The sequence below is a fragment of the Natrix helvetica genome, assembly GCF_964273705.1.
Source record: "Natrix helvetica genome assembly, chromosome: 5".
NCBI lineage: Eukaryota > Metazoa > Chordata > Lepidosauria > Squamata > Natricidae > Natrix > Natrix helvetica.
The window spans coordinates 13,248,055-13,270,092 of NC_138551.1; the positions used below are offsets into that span (position 1 = coordinate 13,248,055).

General features: G+C 38.1%; 1 protein-coding gene across 2 annotated transcripts in view; it reads right to left on the bottom strand.

Annotated features, from left to right (window-relative positions):
• Positions 1-388: 388 nt before the first annotated feature.
• PIK3CA (phosphatidylinositol-4,5-bisphosphate 3-kinase catalytic subunit alpha) overlaps positions 389-22,038 on the bottom strand; it is a 43,043-nt gene continuing 21,393 nt past the window's right edge. For both annotated transcript variants that reach the window (XM_081955567.1, XM_081955566.1), the window contains exons 8-22: positions 20,724-20,829; positions 20,377-20,529; positions 19,009-19,143; positions 17,653-17,777; positions 16,704-16,785; positions 16,180-16,344; positions 15,469-15,572; positions 11,543-11,714; positions 11,012-11,118; positions 8,746-8,867; positions 6,945-7,023; positions 5,431-5,601; positions 4,505-4,622; positions 2,462-2,613; positions 389-940 (exon numbers count right to left, since the gene is read on the bottom strand). In XM_081955567.1, the coding sequence (XP_081811693.1) occupies positions 670-940; positions 2,462-2,613; positions 4,505-4,622; positions 5,431-5,601; positions 6,945-7,023; positions 8,746-8,867; positions 11,012-11,118; positions 11,543-11,714; positions 15,469-15,572; positions 16,180-16,344; positions 16,704-16,785; positions 17,653-17,777; positions 19,009-19,143; positions 20,377-20,529; positions 20,724-20,829 (2,062 nt within the window). In that variant the 3' untranslated portion in view covers positions 389-669. The remainder of the gene's footprint in view (positions 941-2,461; positions 2,614-4,504; positions 4,623-5,430; positions 5,602-6,944; positions 7,024-8,745; positions 8,868-11,011; positions 11,119-11,542; positions 11,715-15,468; positions 15,573-16,179; positions 16,345-16,703; positions 16,786-17,652; positions 17,778-19,008; positions 19,144-20,376; positions 20,530-20,723; positions 20,830-22,038) is intronic.

Below are 22,038 nucleotides of genomic sequence, written 5' to 3' on the forward strand. Positions count from 1 at the left end.
ATAAATAACCTTTATAAAAATAATCTTTAATTCTAATAACTCACCTCTTTTTTTTAGGCTCTGGAAAGCATGCATGAAAAATGTTTTGAGGTTTAGGTTAGGAAAAAAAATAAAATCCAAACTCCAAAACCTAAGAAAAACCACTACTCTTAAATCCACAAATTTATCTGACATTATAAAGGCACCATCCCCTCTATTTTTTTTTGTTACTGAGTACAGTTCATGGGAGAAGAAAGCTCTTTTAGAAACAATGAACAAAATTGCTAAACTTTCCTTCTTTTCTTTTTTCTGTAACATCTGAATCCTTTTTTTTCACTATGTGAAAGACTGGACATGTGAAAGATTGGGTTGTTATGCTGGCATAAATCCCCAATTAAATAAAACCAAGTTGAACAAATCTCCAAGTTTACCTTCTTACACTTAAGGCATAACACAACTACACATATAGGAAAGTTACATGTTGAAATGCATGATTTATAGTGTTCAAAACACTACAAATGTTTTATTTAAATAACTTTGCATCTTTTAACCTTGTTGGAAGTTCAAACGCTGTCCTTGGTTTGTGCAACTGTGATGCAACAAGGCTTTTTTTTTTAAGCTGTTGTGACAACAGTGCAATGGAACAGCCAAAAAAAAACCTAGGCTTATCAGTTTTCCATTGTCTTTTCTTTAGTTCAAGGCATGCTGCTTGATCGTGTGGAAGATCCAGTCCATTTTTGTTGTCCAACCACCATGATGAGCATCATTCATCTGTTTCATGAAATACTCAAGTGCTTCTTGTTCAGTTTTGTCCAACGCAAGAGTCTTGCGTATATATGCAATGTCGTCAAAAGACTGTAGTTCTGGCATCCCTGAACCAAGCATCATGGAAAAGAGGTTTATGAAGAGGTTGGCATGTTGGCGAATCGCTAGGTAGGCCTTGTAACACATTTCTTGGAACCTTGAAAAGAGAAAGAAAACACACCACCCTATCAGATTAACAACAACCTGCGATCAGGCCAACAAATACATAGGCATCCTTCTGTTTAAAAAGATTATCTGGATGAAAAAAATTTGATCGAATGTTAAGGAAAACATTTTTATAGTATGTTGTAATCCAGAATGAGTGAGTATTACTCACTCATTCTGGATTACAACTCCTCAAATTCTAAGCCATCCCACAATCAGATCCTTTGAGCTTAAAGCTGTAGGAGCTGTAAGCCAACACATCTGGAGACATATTGATTGCCAAAAGATATATAATTTCCAAGGAATCTCTTTCCAGAAACAGTTTCTTTAAATGTAAAAGTAACAAACATTACTCTTGAAAGAGCTTTGCGTTGTTCAGCTCTGTATACTTTTGACAATAGTCACAATCAACAACGTCCACGTTCAGCATTAATAAGCCTAGTTATCATGTGAATACATACATAGGAAGATAAAAGGAAATACAGCTATTTTTATATAAGGTTTACGGGTGGTGCCAAATTCATTTGCAATTTTCAGTGTAGAGATCACCATAAGGCCAAGATGTGTTTTTGTAAGTTTCCCACTCGTAAATTGTTCTAAACTGTTCATGGAGGAAGGCTTATGGAGCTGATGCTAGATTGGTTCATCACCATCATAATTACCATCATAGTTACTTTGGTAATTTCTACGTTGTCTAGGTGGCTTACAGTATTAAAATGACATGCAATATATGAAATGAAAATATCTGAATTGCTGTGCCAAATTAAAAACTGTTGCTTTCAAAAACAATGTACAGCAGAACTATTTTTACTATTTTCTAAAGGATAAGAAGATAGTGGTTAATCTGTTTTCAGGGAGCAAGCTGTTCTACACTGAAGGGGCTGAGAGGAAGCCACCTTCTGGGCCCCAGTCCCCTTGAGGAGTGGGTACTTGTACTATAAATACTCTTTTCCTAGCTAGGCTATCTAGAATGAGCAGGTTCTACTTGGAGAAGAGGGTCCTAAAAATACGAAGGACTTAAACCATAAATCACCAACAGCTTCAATTATGTGCATCTCCCACAGAGTAAGTGCAATTGTATTATGCCAAATATTCTTGTGGTAGGTAAACCTTTGAATTCCCTTCAAGGACAGCCACATGTAAGGCAAAGGACAATAGTTATCTTAACTGAAAGATAAGATGGATGTGAGTCAGCCCCTTCAGTATTTGGTAACATTTTTTTTTGGTGGAAATCTCTCTGTGATCATATGGCAGACTGTTGCCATTTGGCTTCTAACCTGCTTTTTTTCCCTATTACAATAACAACAGTGACTCACAGGCATATGTAATTATTTTCTAGAAAGTGTAACTGAAACTTGGGCCCAAATTGTTGATGCTACCCAATGTTTTTATTCAGGAAAACTCAAGGCAACCCTAATACCATTTTCTCTATAACACATAATGCATGTTTTTGCACCGCCCTGCAACAGAAATTTGGACAGACCAAGTAGCATTTCTATTCCAGCTTACTCACCTTTCAAATTCTCTTGTTTTGGTACATTCTTGTGCTCCTTTACTAATCACTATCAAGAAATCTTGTGTTAAGACAAATGGCACACGCTCCCGTTTGTAACCAAACTTCTTCTTTTTGTGATCCAAAAAGTGCCCAAAATCAATGTGAAATAGCTACGGAGAATATATTGCAGATTGTTATTAATGTGAACAAAGACCAAATGTATTTTCAGAGAAGAGCAAGAAAGATGGGACTGGAGACTAAAACATGTAAACAATGGTTTCTGGAATTGGGTATTTCTAGTTTAATGAAAAGAAGGACTAGGGGAGACATGATAGCATTCTTCCAATATCTCAGGGGTTGCCACAAAGAAGAGGAAGTCAAGCTATTCTCCAAAGCACCTGAAGGCTGGACAAGAAGCAATGGGTGGAAACTAATCAAGGAGAGAAGCAACTTAGAACTGAGGAGAAATTTCCTGACAGTTAGAACAATTAATCAGTGGAACAGAAATTGCCTCCAGAAGTTGTGAAGGCTCCAACACTGGAGGTTTTTAAGAAGAGATTGGGCAACCATTTGTCTGAAATGATATAGACTTCCTGCCTGAGCAGGGGGTTACAATACAATACAATACAGTACAATAGCAGAGTTGGAAGGGACCTTGGAGGTCTTCTAGTCCAACCCCCTGCCTAGGCAGGAAACCCTATACCGTTTCAGACAGATGGCTATCCAACATCTTCTTAAAGACTTCCAGTGTTGGGGCATTCACAACTTCTGGAGGCAAGCTGTTCCACTCATTAATTGTTCTGTCAGGAAATTTCTCCTCAGTTCTAAATTGCTTCTCTCCTTATTAGTTTCCACCCATTGCTTCTTGTTCTACCCTCAGGTGCCTTGGAGAATAGTTTGACTCCCTCTTCTTTGTTGGCAGCCCCTGAGATATTGGAACACTACTATCATGTCTCCCCTAGTCCTTCTTTTCATTAAACTAGACATGCCCAGTTTCTGCAATCGTTATTCATATGTTTTAGTCTCCAGTACCCTAATTGTCTTTGTTGCTCTTCTCTGCACTATTTCTAGAGTCTCCACATCTTTTCTACATCATGGTGACGAAAACTGAATGCAGTATTCCAAGTGTGGCCTTACCAAGGCATTATAAAGTGGTATTAACACTTCACGTGATCTTGATTCTATCCCTCTGTTTATGTATCCTAGAACTGTGTTGGCTTTTTGGCAGCTGCTGTACACTGCTGGCTCATATTTAAATAGTTATCCACTAGGACTCCAAGATTCCTCTCACAGTTACTACTATTGAGCAAAGTACCACCTATACTGTACCTATGAATTTCGTTTTTCTTGCCTAAATGTAGAACCTTGCTGTTTTCACCATTGAATTTCATTTTATTAGATAGTGCCCAATGTTCAAGTTTGTCAAGATCCTTCTGTATCTTAAGCCTGTCTTCTGGAGTGTTGGCTATTCCTGCCAGCTTGGTGTCATCTGCAAATTTGATGAGTTCCCCATTTATTCCCTCATCCAAATCATTGATGAAGATGTTGAAGAGTACTGGGCCTAAAACAGAGCCTTGGGGTACTCCACTGCATTGGAGTAGAAGACCTCCAAGGTCCCTTCCAACTCCGTTATTCTGTTATACCTGCTCTGGTTTTGCAGTCCATATGCCAGGGTACAAAATAATTCTATAAGATTAGCACTCTTCAAAATGTTCTAGAGAACTCTGGCATTTATTAGAAGTTTGTTTGGAAATCTTAACTGTGCGTGGGGGAGGGATTTCCACAAAACAATGAAGTTTCCAATGAAATGGAAAACACTGGGTGAATTCTAAAGAATATTCTCAGGTCACATTTGTAGTGCTAAGGTCTACGCTTCTTTGCTTGTATCCCATGTGAATGTTACTAGAGCTAAAGGTTCCTACAGTGCACAGAGAACACAGGACCCATATCTATAGTATCTTCAACAGATGCACAAAATATATCTCCAAGATAGAAAATGTGACAATTATTGCACCCCATAAATAAAGATACTGAAAGAGAATATATTTCAAATATTTTTACCTGCCCATCATCTTTTACCATAATGTTGCTATTATGACGATCACCAATTCCCAATATAAAAGTAGCTACACAATAGCCAGCACATGAGCGAGTAAACAAATCGATAGCTGGATCATACCTAGGAAATATTCAAAAAATGTTAGTTTAGGTATAGACTACCTTGTTATTTTGGACGTGTCAAATAATGTAGAATAATTACTAATTCTTGTAGCCATCTTGTAATAACCTTACAAACATTTTGGCAGAAGTTAAAAAAATATTTTAAAGATTCCTTTTTAATTAAAGTATTAATGGCATGATTTTTAAGTTAACAAAATATAGACAGTGCAAAATCATATGTAGACCTTTGTCCATTATCAAACCTTGCTGTCAAATACTTTTGTGATGAAATAACGAACTTTATTATATCTATGCTGTAGATCATTACATCAGATTCCAGTGCCAGCTGATTTAAGCTGTCCTCCAAAGCTACAACTTTTATAGTATTTTTGGTATTTTCCAGCTGCCAACACCCACAGATAACATACTGTCTATCACATAAAGCTTCTGTAACATTTACAGAGAACTTTGGCATTTATTAGAAGTTTGTTTGGAAAATCTTAGCTATGTGGTGGTGGGGGGGGGGGGAGGATTTTATAGAAGATACAAAGTTGTGGATGCTGTTACATCACCCTAACTTCACATCTCGGCCACAATCAAGGAAGCTGGATGACAAGAGTCAATCATCCACTGAGTTCTACACTCATTGGTGTGTTTAATGTCCTTGGGTTGTGAGCACAATAGTTTTTAACAGAGGAAAAGTCAAGATGATTAGGCTTCATCAAGAACAGATTATTTTAATAATAATAATAATAATAATAATAATAATAATAATAATAATAATAATAATAATAATAATAATAATAAAGATTAGTTATTCAACTCACATTTCCCCTTTGTTCTTGTCTTTGAGCCACTGGTGTAAGGTGTGGCTGTTGAATTGCAGCGCACCTTTAAGGCCACCCTTGCATTGGATCTGCATGATTGTATGTGAATTTCTCACAACTTCAATAAGCCCCACACAGTCACCAATAGATAAGCATCCATAAGGTAGCATCCTGAAAAAAGAACACGACACTTTTGTTTTCCAATAGAGTTGTCAAAATATTAGTAGATGAATATGTCCATCGAACAAAATGCACAGGTATGCAGCCCTAGACTGCAATAATTAGGCTTGGGTTTTCTAATGGATCTAATTAACCTCACACTCGTCATTGAGCTATACTGTCATTAAGAAGAGATTTTAAACAATTGTGCAAATAGTTCCAAGGGCCCAGTGCGTGTGTGTGTATATATATATATATATATATATATATATATATATATATATATATATATATATATATATATATATATATATATATATATATATATATATATATTAATCTCCAACGGATTCCAAAGAAAAACAATTACCAACCTAATCCAAAGGGAGACTCCCCCCAAAAACCGAGACACAGAACAGGACAACGGCATCGTCCTCCTCCCTTACATCAAAGGCACAACAGATAAAATCAGCAAAATTCTTCACAAACACAATATTAAGACAGCCTTCAACACTGACCCAAAAATAGCCAACATCTTAAGGAACCCCAAAGACAAAATCCAGCTAGAAAACCAAGGAGTCTACAGAATACCATGCAAAATCTGCCCTGCAACATATATAGGGCAAATGAACAGGAGAATAAATGCAAGCATCTCAGAACACAAGAACGCAGTAAGAAAAAAAGAAAAAACTTCCTCCCTTTTCCAGCACCTTAAAGCTACAGGACATGAAATTAATTTTGAAGGAACCAGGTTAATCTCCAAAACTGAACACTTCAACAAGAGAATAATTATGGAAGCTATCGAAATAAATACCCCCACAACATGAATAAATGTGACAATACCTCCTGCCTACCAGACATCTGGAAACCAGCCCTAGTCAACAAACGAGTCCCACCCACCACCCAGGCCGTTACAACACAAAACAACAATGGGACCCACAGCCAGCACCAATCTACCAATCATGATACAGTCACACATCCAATCAATCCACTTACTGAACAAAGCCAGCACTCCACCCCCCCCACCCCCCACCCCAAGATTTATAGAAAGACAGCAGCTCCGGCCACGCTTTAAGCCAAAAACACCAGCCTGAGTATGGCACAATGGAGGTACACAAAACATTAGAACACAGTGGTACTTTCCTGAGCTGCTTGAATGAAACAAAATGCAAAGTCACCCTGCACAAAGAAAAAAGGATGCAAACAAATTGAAACACTTGTAACATTGATAAAGCCATGATAAGTGATGACATAATGTTTGCTGCAAACTCTTGATCAAGATCATATTCTTTATTAGACAGAAGCAGAAAGGAAAAACACAAATAGAACTATTGGCAGAATTTAGGAATACTTGCCTAAGATCAAGGCCTTGATTTTGCCAGATGTTCTCCATAATTCGAATTATTTGAAGCGTGAGCATATCCTGGCGTAGGTCTGGATAAAAAAATGCATTATGTAAGGGATGAATTTTGGAAAACTGAATAGAGTTTTTGAAACTTTATTTTTTGTTTTTTTAATCAAATGTACAGTATTACTTTAAAGACTGTTAAACCATCTGATGTTGAAATCCAGTTTTAATCCAGAGATGCTGAGTTTAGGAATAACATTTATAAACTTTGTGATAGGCACTATAGGGAACAGAAGCAGAGTTGACCAAATATTATGGTCAGTTCTCAACTTCAACAAAATAACTTCATTTCTTGGTCAAAAGAGAATATACCTATAGCAGTCACTGCATGTGCCTGTATACTCCGTGGCCAGGTAGAGGTAATTCTTTTGTGATACTATTAGATCAGAGTAAAAAAGAACAGGAACAAGCAGCAATGTCCCTGCAAGGACTTCACTCCTGAACAAAGCACCTATCTATTCCACCCAAGGTTTCATCAAGAACACTACAGGATCCCCAAATATTTAGTAGGAAGTTCAACCATGATGGCAGCATTGTTCCTTAGGCTGGAAGTTCCCCTCTCCAATACTCTGTAAATCGATTGCCCTGCTCATCAGAATGGAAATGATGTGAGTTTTTGCCAGAAGTTTTCATACAAACATGAAGTACCAAATTCCTTCTTTAAAAAACAAAAAGAAATTTGCCCAGGAAAAAAATCAGCTGAGCATTGCTAAAATGTTATTTTATGAGCCACGGTGGCACAGTGGTTAGAGTGCATTACAGCAGGCTACTTCTGCTGCCTGCCGGCTGCCTGCAATTTGGCAGTTCAAATCTCATCAGTCTCAAGGGTGACTCAGCCTTCCATCCTTCCAAAGTCGATAAAATGAGGACCCTAATTGTTGGGGACAATATGCTGACTCTGTAAACCGCTTAAACAGAGGGCTGTAAAGCACTGTGAAGCGGTATATAAGTGTAAGAGTACAGAGTAGAGCAGCAAAGATGATTAGGGGACTGGAGGCTAAAACATAAGAGGAACGGTTGCAGGAACTGGGTATGTCTAGTTTAATGCAAAGAAGGACTAAGTGAGAGATGATAGCAGTCTTCCAATATATCTCAGGGCTTGCCACAAAGAAGAGGGAGTCAAACTATTCTCCAAAGCACCTGAGGGCAGAACAAGAAGCAATGGGTGAAAACTAATCAAGGAGAGAAGCAACTTAGAACTGAGGAGAAATTTTCTGACAGAACAATTAATCAGTGGAACAACTTGCCTCCAGAAGTTGTGAATGCCCCAACACTGGAAGTTTTTAAGAAGATGTTGGATAACCATTTGTCTAAAATGGTACAGGGTTTCCTGCCTAAGCAGGCGGTTGGACTAGAAGATCTCCAAGGTCCCTTCCAACTTTGTTATTCTATTCTAAGTTCTACTGCTATTTTCAAAATGAACAGAGGGCTCTCACATGGGATGAAACACATATAAATTGTTCGATAGAAAAGAACACCCTCCTGCTCTGTGTGAAATCTTCACCTGATACCATTATGCTCAATAAATATGAATAAATTTGGATTTAGAAGGGCGAGAAATACCTTCAGAAAATAATCTCAGATATATATCCTGGGATGCATAGGGATACCACTGTGTCAGTATCCAAAGGACAGATATCCATGTGAAATGAATATTTATGCTGGGATATACACTCTGAATTGGAGTGTTTCAAGGCAGGATAATGAAAACAACAATGTAGAAATTACAACAAAATGTTTTTCTTTACCATCCCCATTTTTAAAGATGATCTCATTGTTCTGAAATAGCAGCTCAGACATAATATCTGGGTTTTCCCAATTAAGCCATAACGGTCTTTTGGCAGAAGACATAATCCTGCATTCCTCAAGCCTACAAAGAAATAGATATCGGTTTAAACAAGTTTTGTTCCGGTAGACATAAATTATTACATTTCGGTAGAACCCTTAGAAGTAGATTAACTTTTCACTTCTAATGATCATTCTCTAACTATAATTTATAATGAAAATGTATCACTGTGAATTAGTTTTAACCACAAAACATATCCAGTCTAAAGCAACAGTGTCACTGTCCATGGCATGAATGAAAAACTGCATTGAAAAAGCCATTCTGAATTGAAGTCTACAGAAACATTTGTTGGACAATGATTAACAGAGATGCTTTTTTGAAGGAGTAGGAGGTTTTCCTTAATTAAAATAAGCAAAAAAAAAAAAAAATAAACCCCATGAGATTGACATCTGATTAACCCCACCTGATTTTGCAGTGATTTAGAATTTATTAGAACTTAGCAGAACTTATAAAACAATTATAAAGGGAATATCATACATTGCTAATGCTTTGATAAATTTAATTTTATATAATTGTATTCATTGCAATATTACATTGATATACTCTGCTACAGTGAAATAGTTTTGCAGAATACAGAGCATAAAGGCACAAGTTTAATTTGATCCAGCTTTGATCAATTTTGCATTTATCAATGACAATGTGTATGAATTGAAATTATATTTCCATTTGGTTTTATTGGTGTGCTAATACAGAATTAATCTGAATAGACACTCAAAGCAAAAAAAATGTAATTTAATGTAGATAATCTAAATAAGGCATGTTATTTAGGTACAATATATGTGCGCAAAATGTTTTGAGCTTGCAACACATTCTTTTGACTTTATTTTTCCAAGTTTGAAACATTCCACATTTGAAATACTTTTATTTTTTAATCAAAATCAAATTGCGTTGGACAAATTTATAAATTAGTAATAGAAAAGATGGAAGAAAGCTAATTAAGAATCATAGGTTCAAAGAAATCAGCAACGATTGGTTTAATAACCTACCAATATAGTTTCAGTTTTAATTGGTAGACCCTAGGATTTAACTATAATCAACAAACTCTAGTCATGGAGTGCAAAGTGAAATCTGAGTGTGATATCAGAAACATGGTGGTCAACCAATCATGACATGTCTCTTCCAGGTCATTAAGACATCTATGCTGACTGAAAAGGGGGAAATTGAATCTTGGGTACTAAGGAGCACACTGATTACTTTTTTCTAACTCTGAAAGTCTTAGTTATACCATCTCTTTCATGGTATCACTTCATTATTTGAAATAAATAATAAAGATATTTCAATTGTTTCATTTATTTTAACACACTATTTTATTCATTTACTAGCTGGATACCCGTGCTTCGTGACGAAGCTATGTGATTGGGCTATGCAAGAGAAATTTGGTTCACAATCCATTGGCTCAGTGGTGGTCGGTGATTGAAACACATAGGGGAATATTGCTCCAGCAGCCTTGAGTCCGGAAGCAGTTCCATAGGTGGAAGACATACACATTTTGGTGAGGTACTGATGTTTAGTACTGTAAGCAGTCCCAGACCGCTCCTGGGTAAAGGAGTGGACTATCTGCCAGTTTGAACTGAGGTAATGGAATGTGAGGCAACTGGCAGTTGGAGCAGAGTTCTATTCAGGTGGGGAGGGAGTAGTAGTAGAATGTCTAATCAGAGCGTGTTATTATAAGGCAACTGGCAGTTGGAACAGCGTTCTTTTCAGGTGGGGAGAGGGAGTAGAACTCCTTAGCATGAGAGCGTGTTAATTACTGTATAAGAAATACTAATGATCTGATGGTCATTTCGAAAAATCCTTTCTTAGCAAGCACCTAGAAGCCAAGAGGAACATAGATGCCAAATTTCAAGTTTGTAGGCTTTACGTTCTGAACATTTCATGATGAGTGAGTGGTATTTGGTTTTATATATATAGATTATGCTCTGATTATACAAAATGTAACAATTACTTTGTATCATCATTGGTTTCCTTATGCCAATAAATTTAATTTTTTCTTGGGCCATCTTAATTCAACAGTCTTTGTCCTATAAGTTGCAAGATCATATCAGGACGAAGGACACAAAGTGAACTCATACTTTTAAGAATTCATATTTTGATACCATCCTGCTGATCCATTATTCATATTTCATATATATTCCTGGCTCAAATAATTTCTGGAAAGGAAACAATACCTCAGGGTTCCAAGCTGATGAGCAGGATTAAGAGGAGATATGAAGCCTTGAAGAGCATCCATGAAGTCTGGCCGCCTCATTTGCTCCACAAGGAATTTCATCTGTACCTGTTTAATGACAGCACTGAGTACTTAATGATAGGGCAATATATTTTGAAAGTTTTGCTTTTAGCATGAATACTAGCATGGTATTTGAAACATTTCAATGGGAGAAAAATACAGCAAATCCTACAAATGCTGCTTTCTAAATACATATAGTTAGAGCCAGTTCACTATAATGGCTAAGGTGCTGACCTAGAAACCAGGCATTGATTAGTTCTAGTCCCACTTTAGGCATGAAAGCTGACTGGGTGACCTTGGCCCAGTCATTCTCTTTTAATCACCTTACAGGTTGAGGGGGAAATAGGAGTATATTTGCCACCTTGAGATACTTATAATGTAATAAAGGCGATATGAAAAATCTAATAATAAAAATAAAAATATTAAAACATGCCACAATTTTAAACCTTATTTTGCTGATGCATAATTTTACCTTTTGTGTTTCATCCTTTTTCTCCTGCTTCAGGATATCTGTGAGGTTAATCAATTTTTCCATAGCTTCCACTTGCCGGCTCAGATGTTTTAGGTACATTCCACAAGCTCGGCAGTAGGAATCCAAGAGCAGACCAAACCTCTGGCTCACATTTTTATTGTGCATTTCAGACCTATAACATAAGAATATCTTAGCTTAAGTAATGATACAGATTGCTAAAGGTGTTCATAAAACACACTCAATTTTATGCTATGATAATGGTTAAATATCACCAACCTTTTGGCATTTATTTTATTTTTATTTTTTTATAATAAAATTTTATTGGGTTTTCAACATTTATAGGGAAAAGGGTAAATGGACAGGTCTACAAATTTTGGCAGTTGCAAAATGTGAAAGGCGCCCCTCCCTCCATACCCATAGTATACATTTATATATAATGCATTGGTATATAATGGATTACAATCAGCATATTAGTTCTATTACTAAATTCAATCAGATTTAACATTACAGTATAAAATCCAAGTATAATTCCATTATCACTTTCGGTCAATTTATAATAATATGATTTTCTTGTTTATTTTTGTGATCTGAGTCTTCTTGCTATTGCCCCATCTCCCTCCACTGGCAGAGCTCTGGCCCCTCCCGTGTCCTGCGTGTCCGTTGTAATGTCTGGTGTTTTCTCTAGGAGTGTTTTATTTTTTTCCATAAAGGCCTGCGCCTCTATGGGTGAATTGATTCTGATTCTTGTCTCCTCCCAGAATATCAGCATACCTTCAGGCATCAACCATCTAAACCACACCCCTTTCTGGTATAATTTATTAGCTAATTGCGAATAATTCTTCCTTTTTTCTCTAATCTTCTTAGGGATCTGCTTCAGAATGGTTATCTCCATATCATGATATGTCAATGCTTGCCCCCTTTGTACACCCAGAATTTCATCTCTTGTGCTTTTTCTAAGAAATTTAATGTGAACCTCCCTGGGTACATTGTGTGTTCTAGCATAAGCTGAGTTCACTCTATAAACCAGGTCTATATCCCACCCCATCTGTTGTTTTTCTTTGTGTGTGTAGTCAGCCAGGATGTTTGTCATAATGTCCCTTATGTTTTCCCCATCTTCTTCTATAACATTTTGAAATCTAAGATAATAGGACATTCTCTCAAATTCTATTTTCATCTGTTGGATGTCAAGATCTTTGTTCCCTTTCTGCACAGCTTCTACCACCCCCTTCACCTCCTCCACCCCCCCTTCCACAAGGTTCAGTCTTTGTGAGTTCTTATAAATTTGGGCTTGATTTTCTTTAATTTCATCTTTCATTTCCCTTAGCTGTTTCTTGATTTCCTCCTGGCCCTGTAAAATTTGTTGAAGCATTTGTTGAAAGTCCATCTCTGTAGTCTTGGGTTGCATCAGTTCTGTTATCTTTGACTGTGTGGCTGGACTGGATGTTGCAGATGTTGGAGCAGACGTGGCAAAGCCAGGTTTTCCAGGAGGTGGTCTTTTGGATGCCATCCTTTATAACGTTAAAAGTTCAGTCCATATATAAGATAAACAGTTAGAAAAGAAGGGTAGCCAGGTGAATTCCGGGAGCAGGAGAACCAGGCAGAAGAGAATCTCTCTAATAAGTCTGGCAATAGATGATAAGTTTCCCCTAGAAAGTTCAAAAAATACCAATCCACAAGAGTTTCCTCTGGGAGACACGGAGACAAAGACCGGAAGCCTGAATTTTAAAGGTGGAGTCAGGTTTCACAGTTCATAAAGACAACGGAAGTGTGCCATCTTGCCCTGCCAGTTTTGGGCACAGAGGCATAACAAAGTTTTTAAAAAAGTTCCAGAAGTCCTCAAATCACAGTAATATATAAAATTAAATTGAAAAGAAAATCATCTCAACCTGGGTGAGGCTTCATTCGTTGGCTCTCCCCCCTCCTCCTCCCCCGGGGGCTGAGAGCAAAATTGTTCCTCGCCGCTTGTCCAAGGGGGGGGGAAACCCCCCTCCCTCCAGCCGCGCCTCCAACTTGCTCCGAAAGTTGTTTTAAAGAAAGCTGAATAATCCTTCGTGCAGAATAGGGAATGAAGAGAGAAGCAACCTCACCGCACCGCAGCTGCGTCCTTCTATTGTTGCATTCTCCGGTCGGCTTTAGCGAGGTGCGAGGCGCAGAAACGCGAAGCGCCCTCCAATCTTGCTCCCCGGTGCCTTGGGCGCGCGAGAGACCTCCCGCCGGCCGCCGCCGCTGCAGGAGACCCCTGCGATGCCGCCCCTCCGGCAGGACCCCTCTGCGGGGTGTACTGTGCCCCCCAAGGAGTGGGGAAGCCCACCGGGGAGCCGGAGCGGGCAAAGAGCTGCCCGCCGCCGCTGCCGGCGGAACCGGAACTTAGAGCCAAAAGAGTTATTGGAAGATCTTGTTTATCAAGTATATTTTCAATCATATAAAACATTAAAAAAAAACTATTTTAGCTTCTTAGTCACAAGATAGTTAAGCTTAGATTCCTTGTCTTTATAATACAAGGTATTATAATGTAATACTCTTTAAGGGAGATGGGTGGTTCAGAATGAATAATAATAATAATGATGATGATGATGATGATGAAAAATAATGAAATATTGTGACCTGGCCATCGAAACTACAGAGCTATGGAGGAAGCATGTAACAGTGCTACCCATTGTCATCGGGGCACTTGCCACCATGTCCAAGAATTTTACAAGATACAGCCACAAATTGCAGATTCCTACAATAACACCAGCAAAACTGCAAAAAACTGCACTACTCGGAACATCTTATATTTGAAGAAGGTACTTGGTTGATACCTAGGACGCTGGCAGCAAACTATATCAACCATTAGCACCAGTCACTGGTATTTGCAATGCATTTTTGAATGTTCAGTTGGCTGAGTTTCATGTTTAATGAATAAAGTATATAATAATAATAATAATAATAATAATAATAATAATAATAATAATAATAATAATAATAATAATAATAATAATAATAATAATAATAATAAATAATCTGATTATAAATTGCGGCACAATTCAGAGGCACAAATGATCCACTGGAATTTGTGCAAAAATTATAATATTAAAACAACAACAAACTGGTGGGAACATAAGCCTGAAAAAGTCACCGAAAATCAGATGGTCAAGATCCTGTGGGATTTTCGTATACAAACAGACAAAATACTAGCGCATAACACGCCAGACATCACACTGGTTGAGAAAAAGAAGGTTACAATCATAGACATCGCAATACCAGGTGATAGCAGAGTAGAGGAGAAGGAACATGAAAAAGTCGCGAAATACCAGGACTTAAAAACTGAAATCCAACGATTATGGCACAAACCAGCAGTGGTAATTCCAGTGGTAATCGGCACACTGGGTGCTATTCCAAAAGCACTGGAATTACATTTAAAACAGTTAAAACTTGACAAAATCACCATCAGTCAAATGCAAAAAGCTGCACTGCTTGGATCTGCACGTATATTACGAAAATACGTTACGACGTCCTAGACCCCTGGGTGGGGTCCGACTAGTAATCAATGCCAAATCCAGCGAAACAACTGGCTGCTGTGATACAATCGAATAATAATAATAATAATAATAATAATAATAATAATAATAATAATAATAATAATAATAATAATAGATACCCATTGTCATCAGGGCACTTGATACCATGTCCAAGAATTTTATAAAATACATCAAGAAATTGCAGCTTCCTGCAATAGTATCAGCAGAACTGCAAAAAACTGCACTACTCAGAGCATCGTACATCTTAAGAATGTACTTGGTTGATACCTAGGATGCTGGCAGCAACCCATATCAACCGTTAGCACCAGTCAATGGTATTTGTGACACATTTTTAAATGTTCAGTTGACTTAAGTTTCATGTAAAAGAGATTAATAACAACAACAATAATAATAATCTAAACTTACTTTAAATGCCAAAAGAAGAAGTGTCCTATTCTCTGATTAGTCAGTGCCTTCTTGAGTAAAAATCTTACCAAGAGGCTATCCAAATACTGTTCGTACTTCAGAACCTAGAGATAACAATGAAATTGAATTGTGATTGGCATTATCAGTATTTCTAAGGCTGGAACACTCCTGAGGACATCAGCAATGGGTATTTGTATACAGGTAGTCTTTGCTTAATGATAGTAATTGGGACCAACTGCAACAATGTAACTCTAAGCCTGTTGTAAAGTGCGTGACGACACATGGAAGTGGGGACACTGTGATGGCAACAACTACGAAGACCTGAAATAAGTCCCCCTCATTTACCACCATGAACAAGCGATAATTCAATGAAGACATCCTGTACTATGTTTTCTGACTGATACCTCTTAAGTAGGTATTGGGGTTTGGTTATTGGGTGGGATAATGATTTAGGATTTTATCTCATTTTTTAATGATGCTTATTTGTGAACTGCAGATGCTTGTGATAACTTTTCAGATAGCTGCCCATAAAACAGTTCTTTTCAGTTACATTTTTTCTTTGCTTTCCTCTCATGAATTCCAAATCACTTTTAAAATTCCATGAGAAAAAATCTGTCATACTGTCCTTGGGAACTTTCATTTAAGTATGTAGCTTTTGAATTCCTGTATACATATGATAGAAGCAGAGTTATTTCAAACAGAGCACAGTACCTGAACCAGCTGAATCAAATACTGAGAGAGTTTGTCATCTGTCAAGTATTTTTCCAAACACCGAATTGCAAAGGCTCGCATCATTGGATCTGGATAATTGCAGTCCAGAAGCTCCATTGCTTGCTCGGGCCTGATTTGAGGCCAGTCTTTTATCAAGCAGTACATCTGTGTGAGATACAGTAAGAGAGCAAAATCTTGACTACAGTCATGAAAACAACCTTCTGAGTCAGACCAAATTCTTCTCAGGCTAATACCCTGCTTCCAACAATGGACTACCAGGTATCGTGAGAAGGGTAGAAAGAGGACATAAGTTAATGACTGCCTTTTAGCCCATAGTACTTGGTAGCTAACGGTGCTCCATCTCTGAATATGGATGTTCTACCTATTCAATAGGCCCAGTAGCCCCAGGGAATCTTATCATATTATCCCATATTGCATCAGATATAATATAATTGCATCCTACTATAATGAAACATTAAAAGTCTTGCTTAATAAACCAGTTTGTTCAGCAACAAACTTTTTACCTGGGCTACTTCATCCCTGGAATTCCATTTAACAGACAAAAGAAGTTTAGGTAGGATTTCTGGCATAGATACACAGTAGTGCCTGAAAAAGAAGACAGAGAGAAGTATATTGCATAAATAATTCTATGTATTACTTCTGTATGAAATCTATATGAATCAAGAAATAATATATTAAACTAAGGATAGTATTTTTTAAAAAAAAGTTTGTTTGAAAAGAACAATCTTAAATGTCAGAAGAATAACTTATGAGTCTTAAGGCAGGACATGGGTCCATACTCCAGAAAAGATATATAGAATCAGTGTCACCAATATAATCTCAAAAGACCTTGGTGGCTTTAAGTAAAATATATTTAGATCACCTAATACATTTAAAACTTTAGGAATAATCTCCTGTCTTGAACTGGAACTGAACCCTATATATTAAGAGAACTAATATGTTGGTTAAACAAATGCAGATAGCACAAACTACTCCCGATACATTTTTTAAATTTCTACGTTCAGCACAGACTAGGTGGTTTCTTTATATATTAAGAAAAAATTTATGGCTGCCTAATTCACTCATAGTGACTCTGGGCAGCTTACAGAAATAAAATTCCATATAAAAAAACCTCTACTCAAGTTTGGGGCAGCAGAATCAGTGGTGGGATTCAATTTTTTTTGCTACTGGTTCTGTGGGTATGGCTTGGTGGGCATGGCAGGGGAAGGATACTGTAAAATCTCCATTCCCTTCCGATCAGCTGGGACTCGGGAGGCAGAGAATAGATGGGGGCAGGGTCAGTCAGAGGTGGTATTTACCGGTTCTCTGAACTACTCAAAATTTCCGCTACCGGTTTTCTAGAACTGGTCAGATCCTGCTGAATATCACCTCTGAGCTGGATCATATCTAAGGACCGTAGACATGACTATGCTCTGTAATATCATTTACATACTGAAAAGCTGGTTGTTATACCTGTGGCTCCAAAGGAAGTCTTTTTCTTGTTCAGTTATTTCAGATAAGGGGTCTCTAGTACAGATTGCCCGGAGCTGCTCTTTGTCGTTGTCTCTTAACTCATTATCTCTAGCTATTCTGTTACTCTGTGGAAGAAAGGAATACATATAGCATCATTCATATAATGAGCACCTTGTTCAAATGCTGTTATTGCCAAAAGGGCTCAAAAAGACTTATTTTATCTTCTGAATCAGTGGACGGAAAACTTGCTTGGGAATATTTCTGTTACATATCTCAAAGGTTTCTAATGGAAAAAGTGTTTCTTTGTTCAGCACTAAAGAATGTACATGAAGTTCCCGAGATCTTCAAACAGGTTTTGATGCTTCCTCAAATGGTTTAAAAATACAGCATTATAGACATAGACAATTTAATATTTTTTCCCACTATGATATAATTTGATGAACTAAAATCTGTGGGTTTCCCCCCATAAATCAATAAGCTTGCGCATATTATTTTTTAAAAATGTTTATTTTAAATAAAAGTTATTCAATGACTTAATATGGAATATATCTAAAGGAGGGCAATCATATTAATGAGCCTGTTTGGAGTTTTCAATCAGGTGAGGACTCAGGTAAACAGTAGTTTACTTGCTTTCTCCAATAGGTTGAATACAGATAGTTACAATTTTATTGTTAGGTCACAAAACTGAACTCATACTATTAGTACTATATAATTTTTGTGGGATCGTATCCTGCCCAACACATCCCTTCGGCCGATTCGCTCACACAGAGAGGGACTCCTCCGGGTGCCGTCCACTAGGCTGTGCCAGCGGGCGACGCCCAGGGGAAGGGCCTTCTCTGTGATGGGCCCGACCCTCTGGAATGACCTTCCCCCTGACATTAGAACGACCACGGACCTCCGCTCCTTCCGGCAGAAGCTCAAAACCCACCTATTTCAGCTAGCCGGCCTGGCCTAATTCAAGCTTTCCCACCTCAGTTTGTATTTTTAAATTTTACGGTTTGGTTTTAAGGTTAGGTTTTTAATTTTTATAAACTTGTACAGGGGTCTGTTTAATCCGATTTTAATTATATTTATTATCGATTGTATGGGTTTAATTTTGTACCTGTACACCGCCCCGAGTCCCTTCAGGGAGAGGGGGCGGTCTAGAAGCCTAATAAAATAAATAAATAAATAAATAAATAAATAATTTTGAATTTTACATTTTGAAGATGTAAAACAATTGTTATTTTATTTTGGTACCTAAAGAGCAGGTTGATAGCTATATTTCTATGCACAAAGGACTTAGGAGTTTGCTGTGGCTCATTGTTCATGTTCTTAGCCCCAAGAAAACTAGAGAAGGAAAAAAAAAATCCTCACCAGCCCAGCATGGTTGTAATTAAATCCTTGTTCTCGAGAAATAATCCAGTTGGCATGTTCTTCTATTACTGACATGTCAGGAAACTTGACAGGACTGCTAAACCAATCAAATTCCAGTTCCAAACAAGGAGTTTCCTAAAGAGAAAACATGTTCTTTCATTTATAGACAGAAATAGCGTGAAAAAAGAAAACTTAAAATAACTAAAAGGTTTAACTGCCTTAGATCATAAGTACTGCTTCTTGCATATAATGAATGTATCTGTTGAAAGCTGAAGCAGGGATTTCTTCCCAATTCTTTTCATGCCAATTAGTTGTTGTTTATTTGTGTGCTACGTGGAAGAGCCGCGTAAATCCTGACTACGCCCAAAATAATATTTTACGACCTTATTATTGTAAAAACAGAATGGTGTGCAAATGAAAGTAAATGAAGCATGGACAAAAATAAAGTTTAATTTAAGCAAAATTTAAAATCAATTACAATTAATATTATTCTGCCGGTAGTTAACTATTTCTTTCTTCTGTAACTTTAAAAAAATAATGGTTCGCCTAACTTGAAAAGAAATGAGGCCAACCAAATCTTTCAAAGGCTTTGAATCTATGATGGGATGTTTTACAGACAATTTTTAGGAATTATGATCAAAACCTCTGATTTAAGACAATGAAGTATGCTAGAAATTGGCTTTAAACATTTTATTATAAACACAATAATGTGAAATCACAATTGTCAGTTCATTAGCAGGTATTAGCCTTCAGATGCATTGAATTCTTCCCAATAATTTTGAATGCTATTATGTATAGCAGAATAGTTTAAGTGCAGATTCAAGCAATGTGGTCTTTTGTAATTGATGGGTGGAAATTTTTTCAATGCACCACTTTCTTTAAGTGCCATCCAAGATGTTTTGGTATAATACCTAGTATTGGGACCACTGTGGCCATCTATTTATTTGTATCCTGCCTTTATTATTTTTATAAATAATTCAAGGTGGTGAACATACCTAATGTTCTTTCCTTCTCCTATTTTCCCCACAACAACCCTTTAAGGTGGGTTGGTCTGAGAGAGAGAGAGAGACTAACATGCCCAAATTTACCCACCTGGTTTTCATGCCTAAGGCAGGACTTGGACTCACGGTCTCCAACTTTCTAACCTGCTGTCCTAACCACTAATAGACCAAACTTCTCTCCAGTTATACCATAGTCTTTCACCTTGGATTTTCAGTACTTTTTGATCCTCTCCAATTCTTTGTCTTATACTCTACTCTCCCCTGGCTGCAAAGTCAGATGCTTGGACTGAGTTTGGCGTTTTTGTCTATCTATTGAGCCATCATCATCATCATCATCATCATCATCATCATCATCATCATCATTTACCTTATTTGGGTTGGATCCGGTGACTCCAATGGGATTAAGAAGGTCTTCTAACCCATGGGGGACAGGCCACAGATTCAGAGCCATTTTGCCAGAAACAAGAGTGTCTGTGTAATCAAACATATTAATATTTCCCCACGCCAATGGGCAGTGCTCCTTCAAAAGAGCAAATAATCAGTGTTTAGTCTCCTCTATTAGTAAGATATTGCAAGCTCAGATTTTAAGGAAATAAACGAGGAAACATAAGTTACAGTACTATTTTTAATCAATCAAGACAGTATAAATGTTGATAATATTTTTCAAACAACAGATTGGCCTACATTTCTAACAGTCAATGAGAAGAATGTTACCTCCTTTGCACCCTTTCTGCCTTTAACAGAGCAGATAGAAAGGCAAAGCCGAGCAGCGCGTGGAAGATCAAGAACAAGCATCTCATACTGCAGCCATTCATTCCACCTGAAATAGATGCAAGTTTATTGCCAAATATTTTTCAATGACATGGTAAATCAAAAATTGGTAACAAAGATTTTTAGCCGTTACTGATTATTTCCTGGGTAGAACCGCTTATTTAGCTATTCTAATGGGGCAGGTACAGCACAATCAGTGGTCATCTGGAAAATCCTAAAGAGTTTAGGGCAGAGGTGTCAAACTCGTGTTGTCACGTCATCATTGTGTGATGTATCACAACTCCACCCCCTCGCTAAACTGGGTGTGGGTGTGGACAGAGCATGATGCATCTGGCCCGTGGGCTGAGAATTTGATACCCCTGGCTTAAGGGCTGACTTTAACAAGAGCTAATCCTGTTATTAAAAACCTAGGCAAATTTTAATTCTTGCAAATTTGCAGGAAAGGCTATTCTGAACATTCCATTTTGAATGCAACTCTATTAGAGCTAGCCAGAATGCCCTATGCCAGTGATGGCGAACCTGTGGCACGCGGAGCCATTTGTCAGGGCACGCAAGGCGCTGTCCTGTCAGCTGGCCAGCACGCATGCACGCGCTGGCCAGCTGAGTTCACCGTTTTTAAAAGTCATTTTTCGCTCTCCCCAGGCTCCCCCCCGCCCACCCAAGGCCCTCCGGAGGCTTCATGACCTTCCGTTAAGCCTCCGGAGTGCAAAAAACCGGCCCTACGGGCAAACCGGAAATTCAGGAACAGACTTCCGGTTTGCACGGAGGGTCGTTTTGAGCACTCCGAAGGCGTCAGGGAAGCCTCCTGACAGTCCCTGAAGCCTCCGGAGGGTGTGCAGGGGGGCGGGGGAGGCCGTTTCCGCCCTCCCCAGGCTCCTATAAAGCCTCTGGAGCTTGGGGAGGGAAAAAAACATGTAAAAATGGGGGGGGGTCCCGCCTGTGGTGCGCGCATGCACACTGGGGGGGTCGCGCATTGCATTATGGGTGCGGCACGCCCGCACACGACCCGCCTGCGCTCCCCCCATTTATGGCACGCGGGCCAAAAAAGGTTCGCCATCGCTGCCCTATGCCATTATCAAAACTGAGCATGGTACACTTTTCCCCTTATTTATGCCAATTAGAGAGAGTAAAGGAGACAGATTTCAGCTTTAGAGTTAACAGTTGGCTATACTGCACTTGCCCAAAGCATAATGTAGGGATTGTATAATCCCAGGAAGAGGCATTCTAATACTTGTTCAAAGAAATTAACTACACGAAA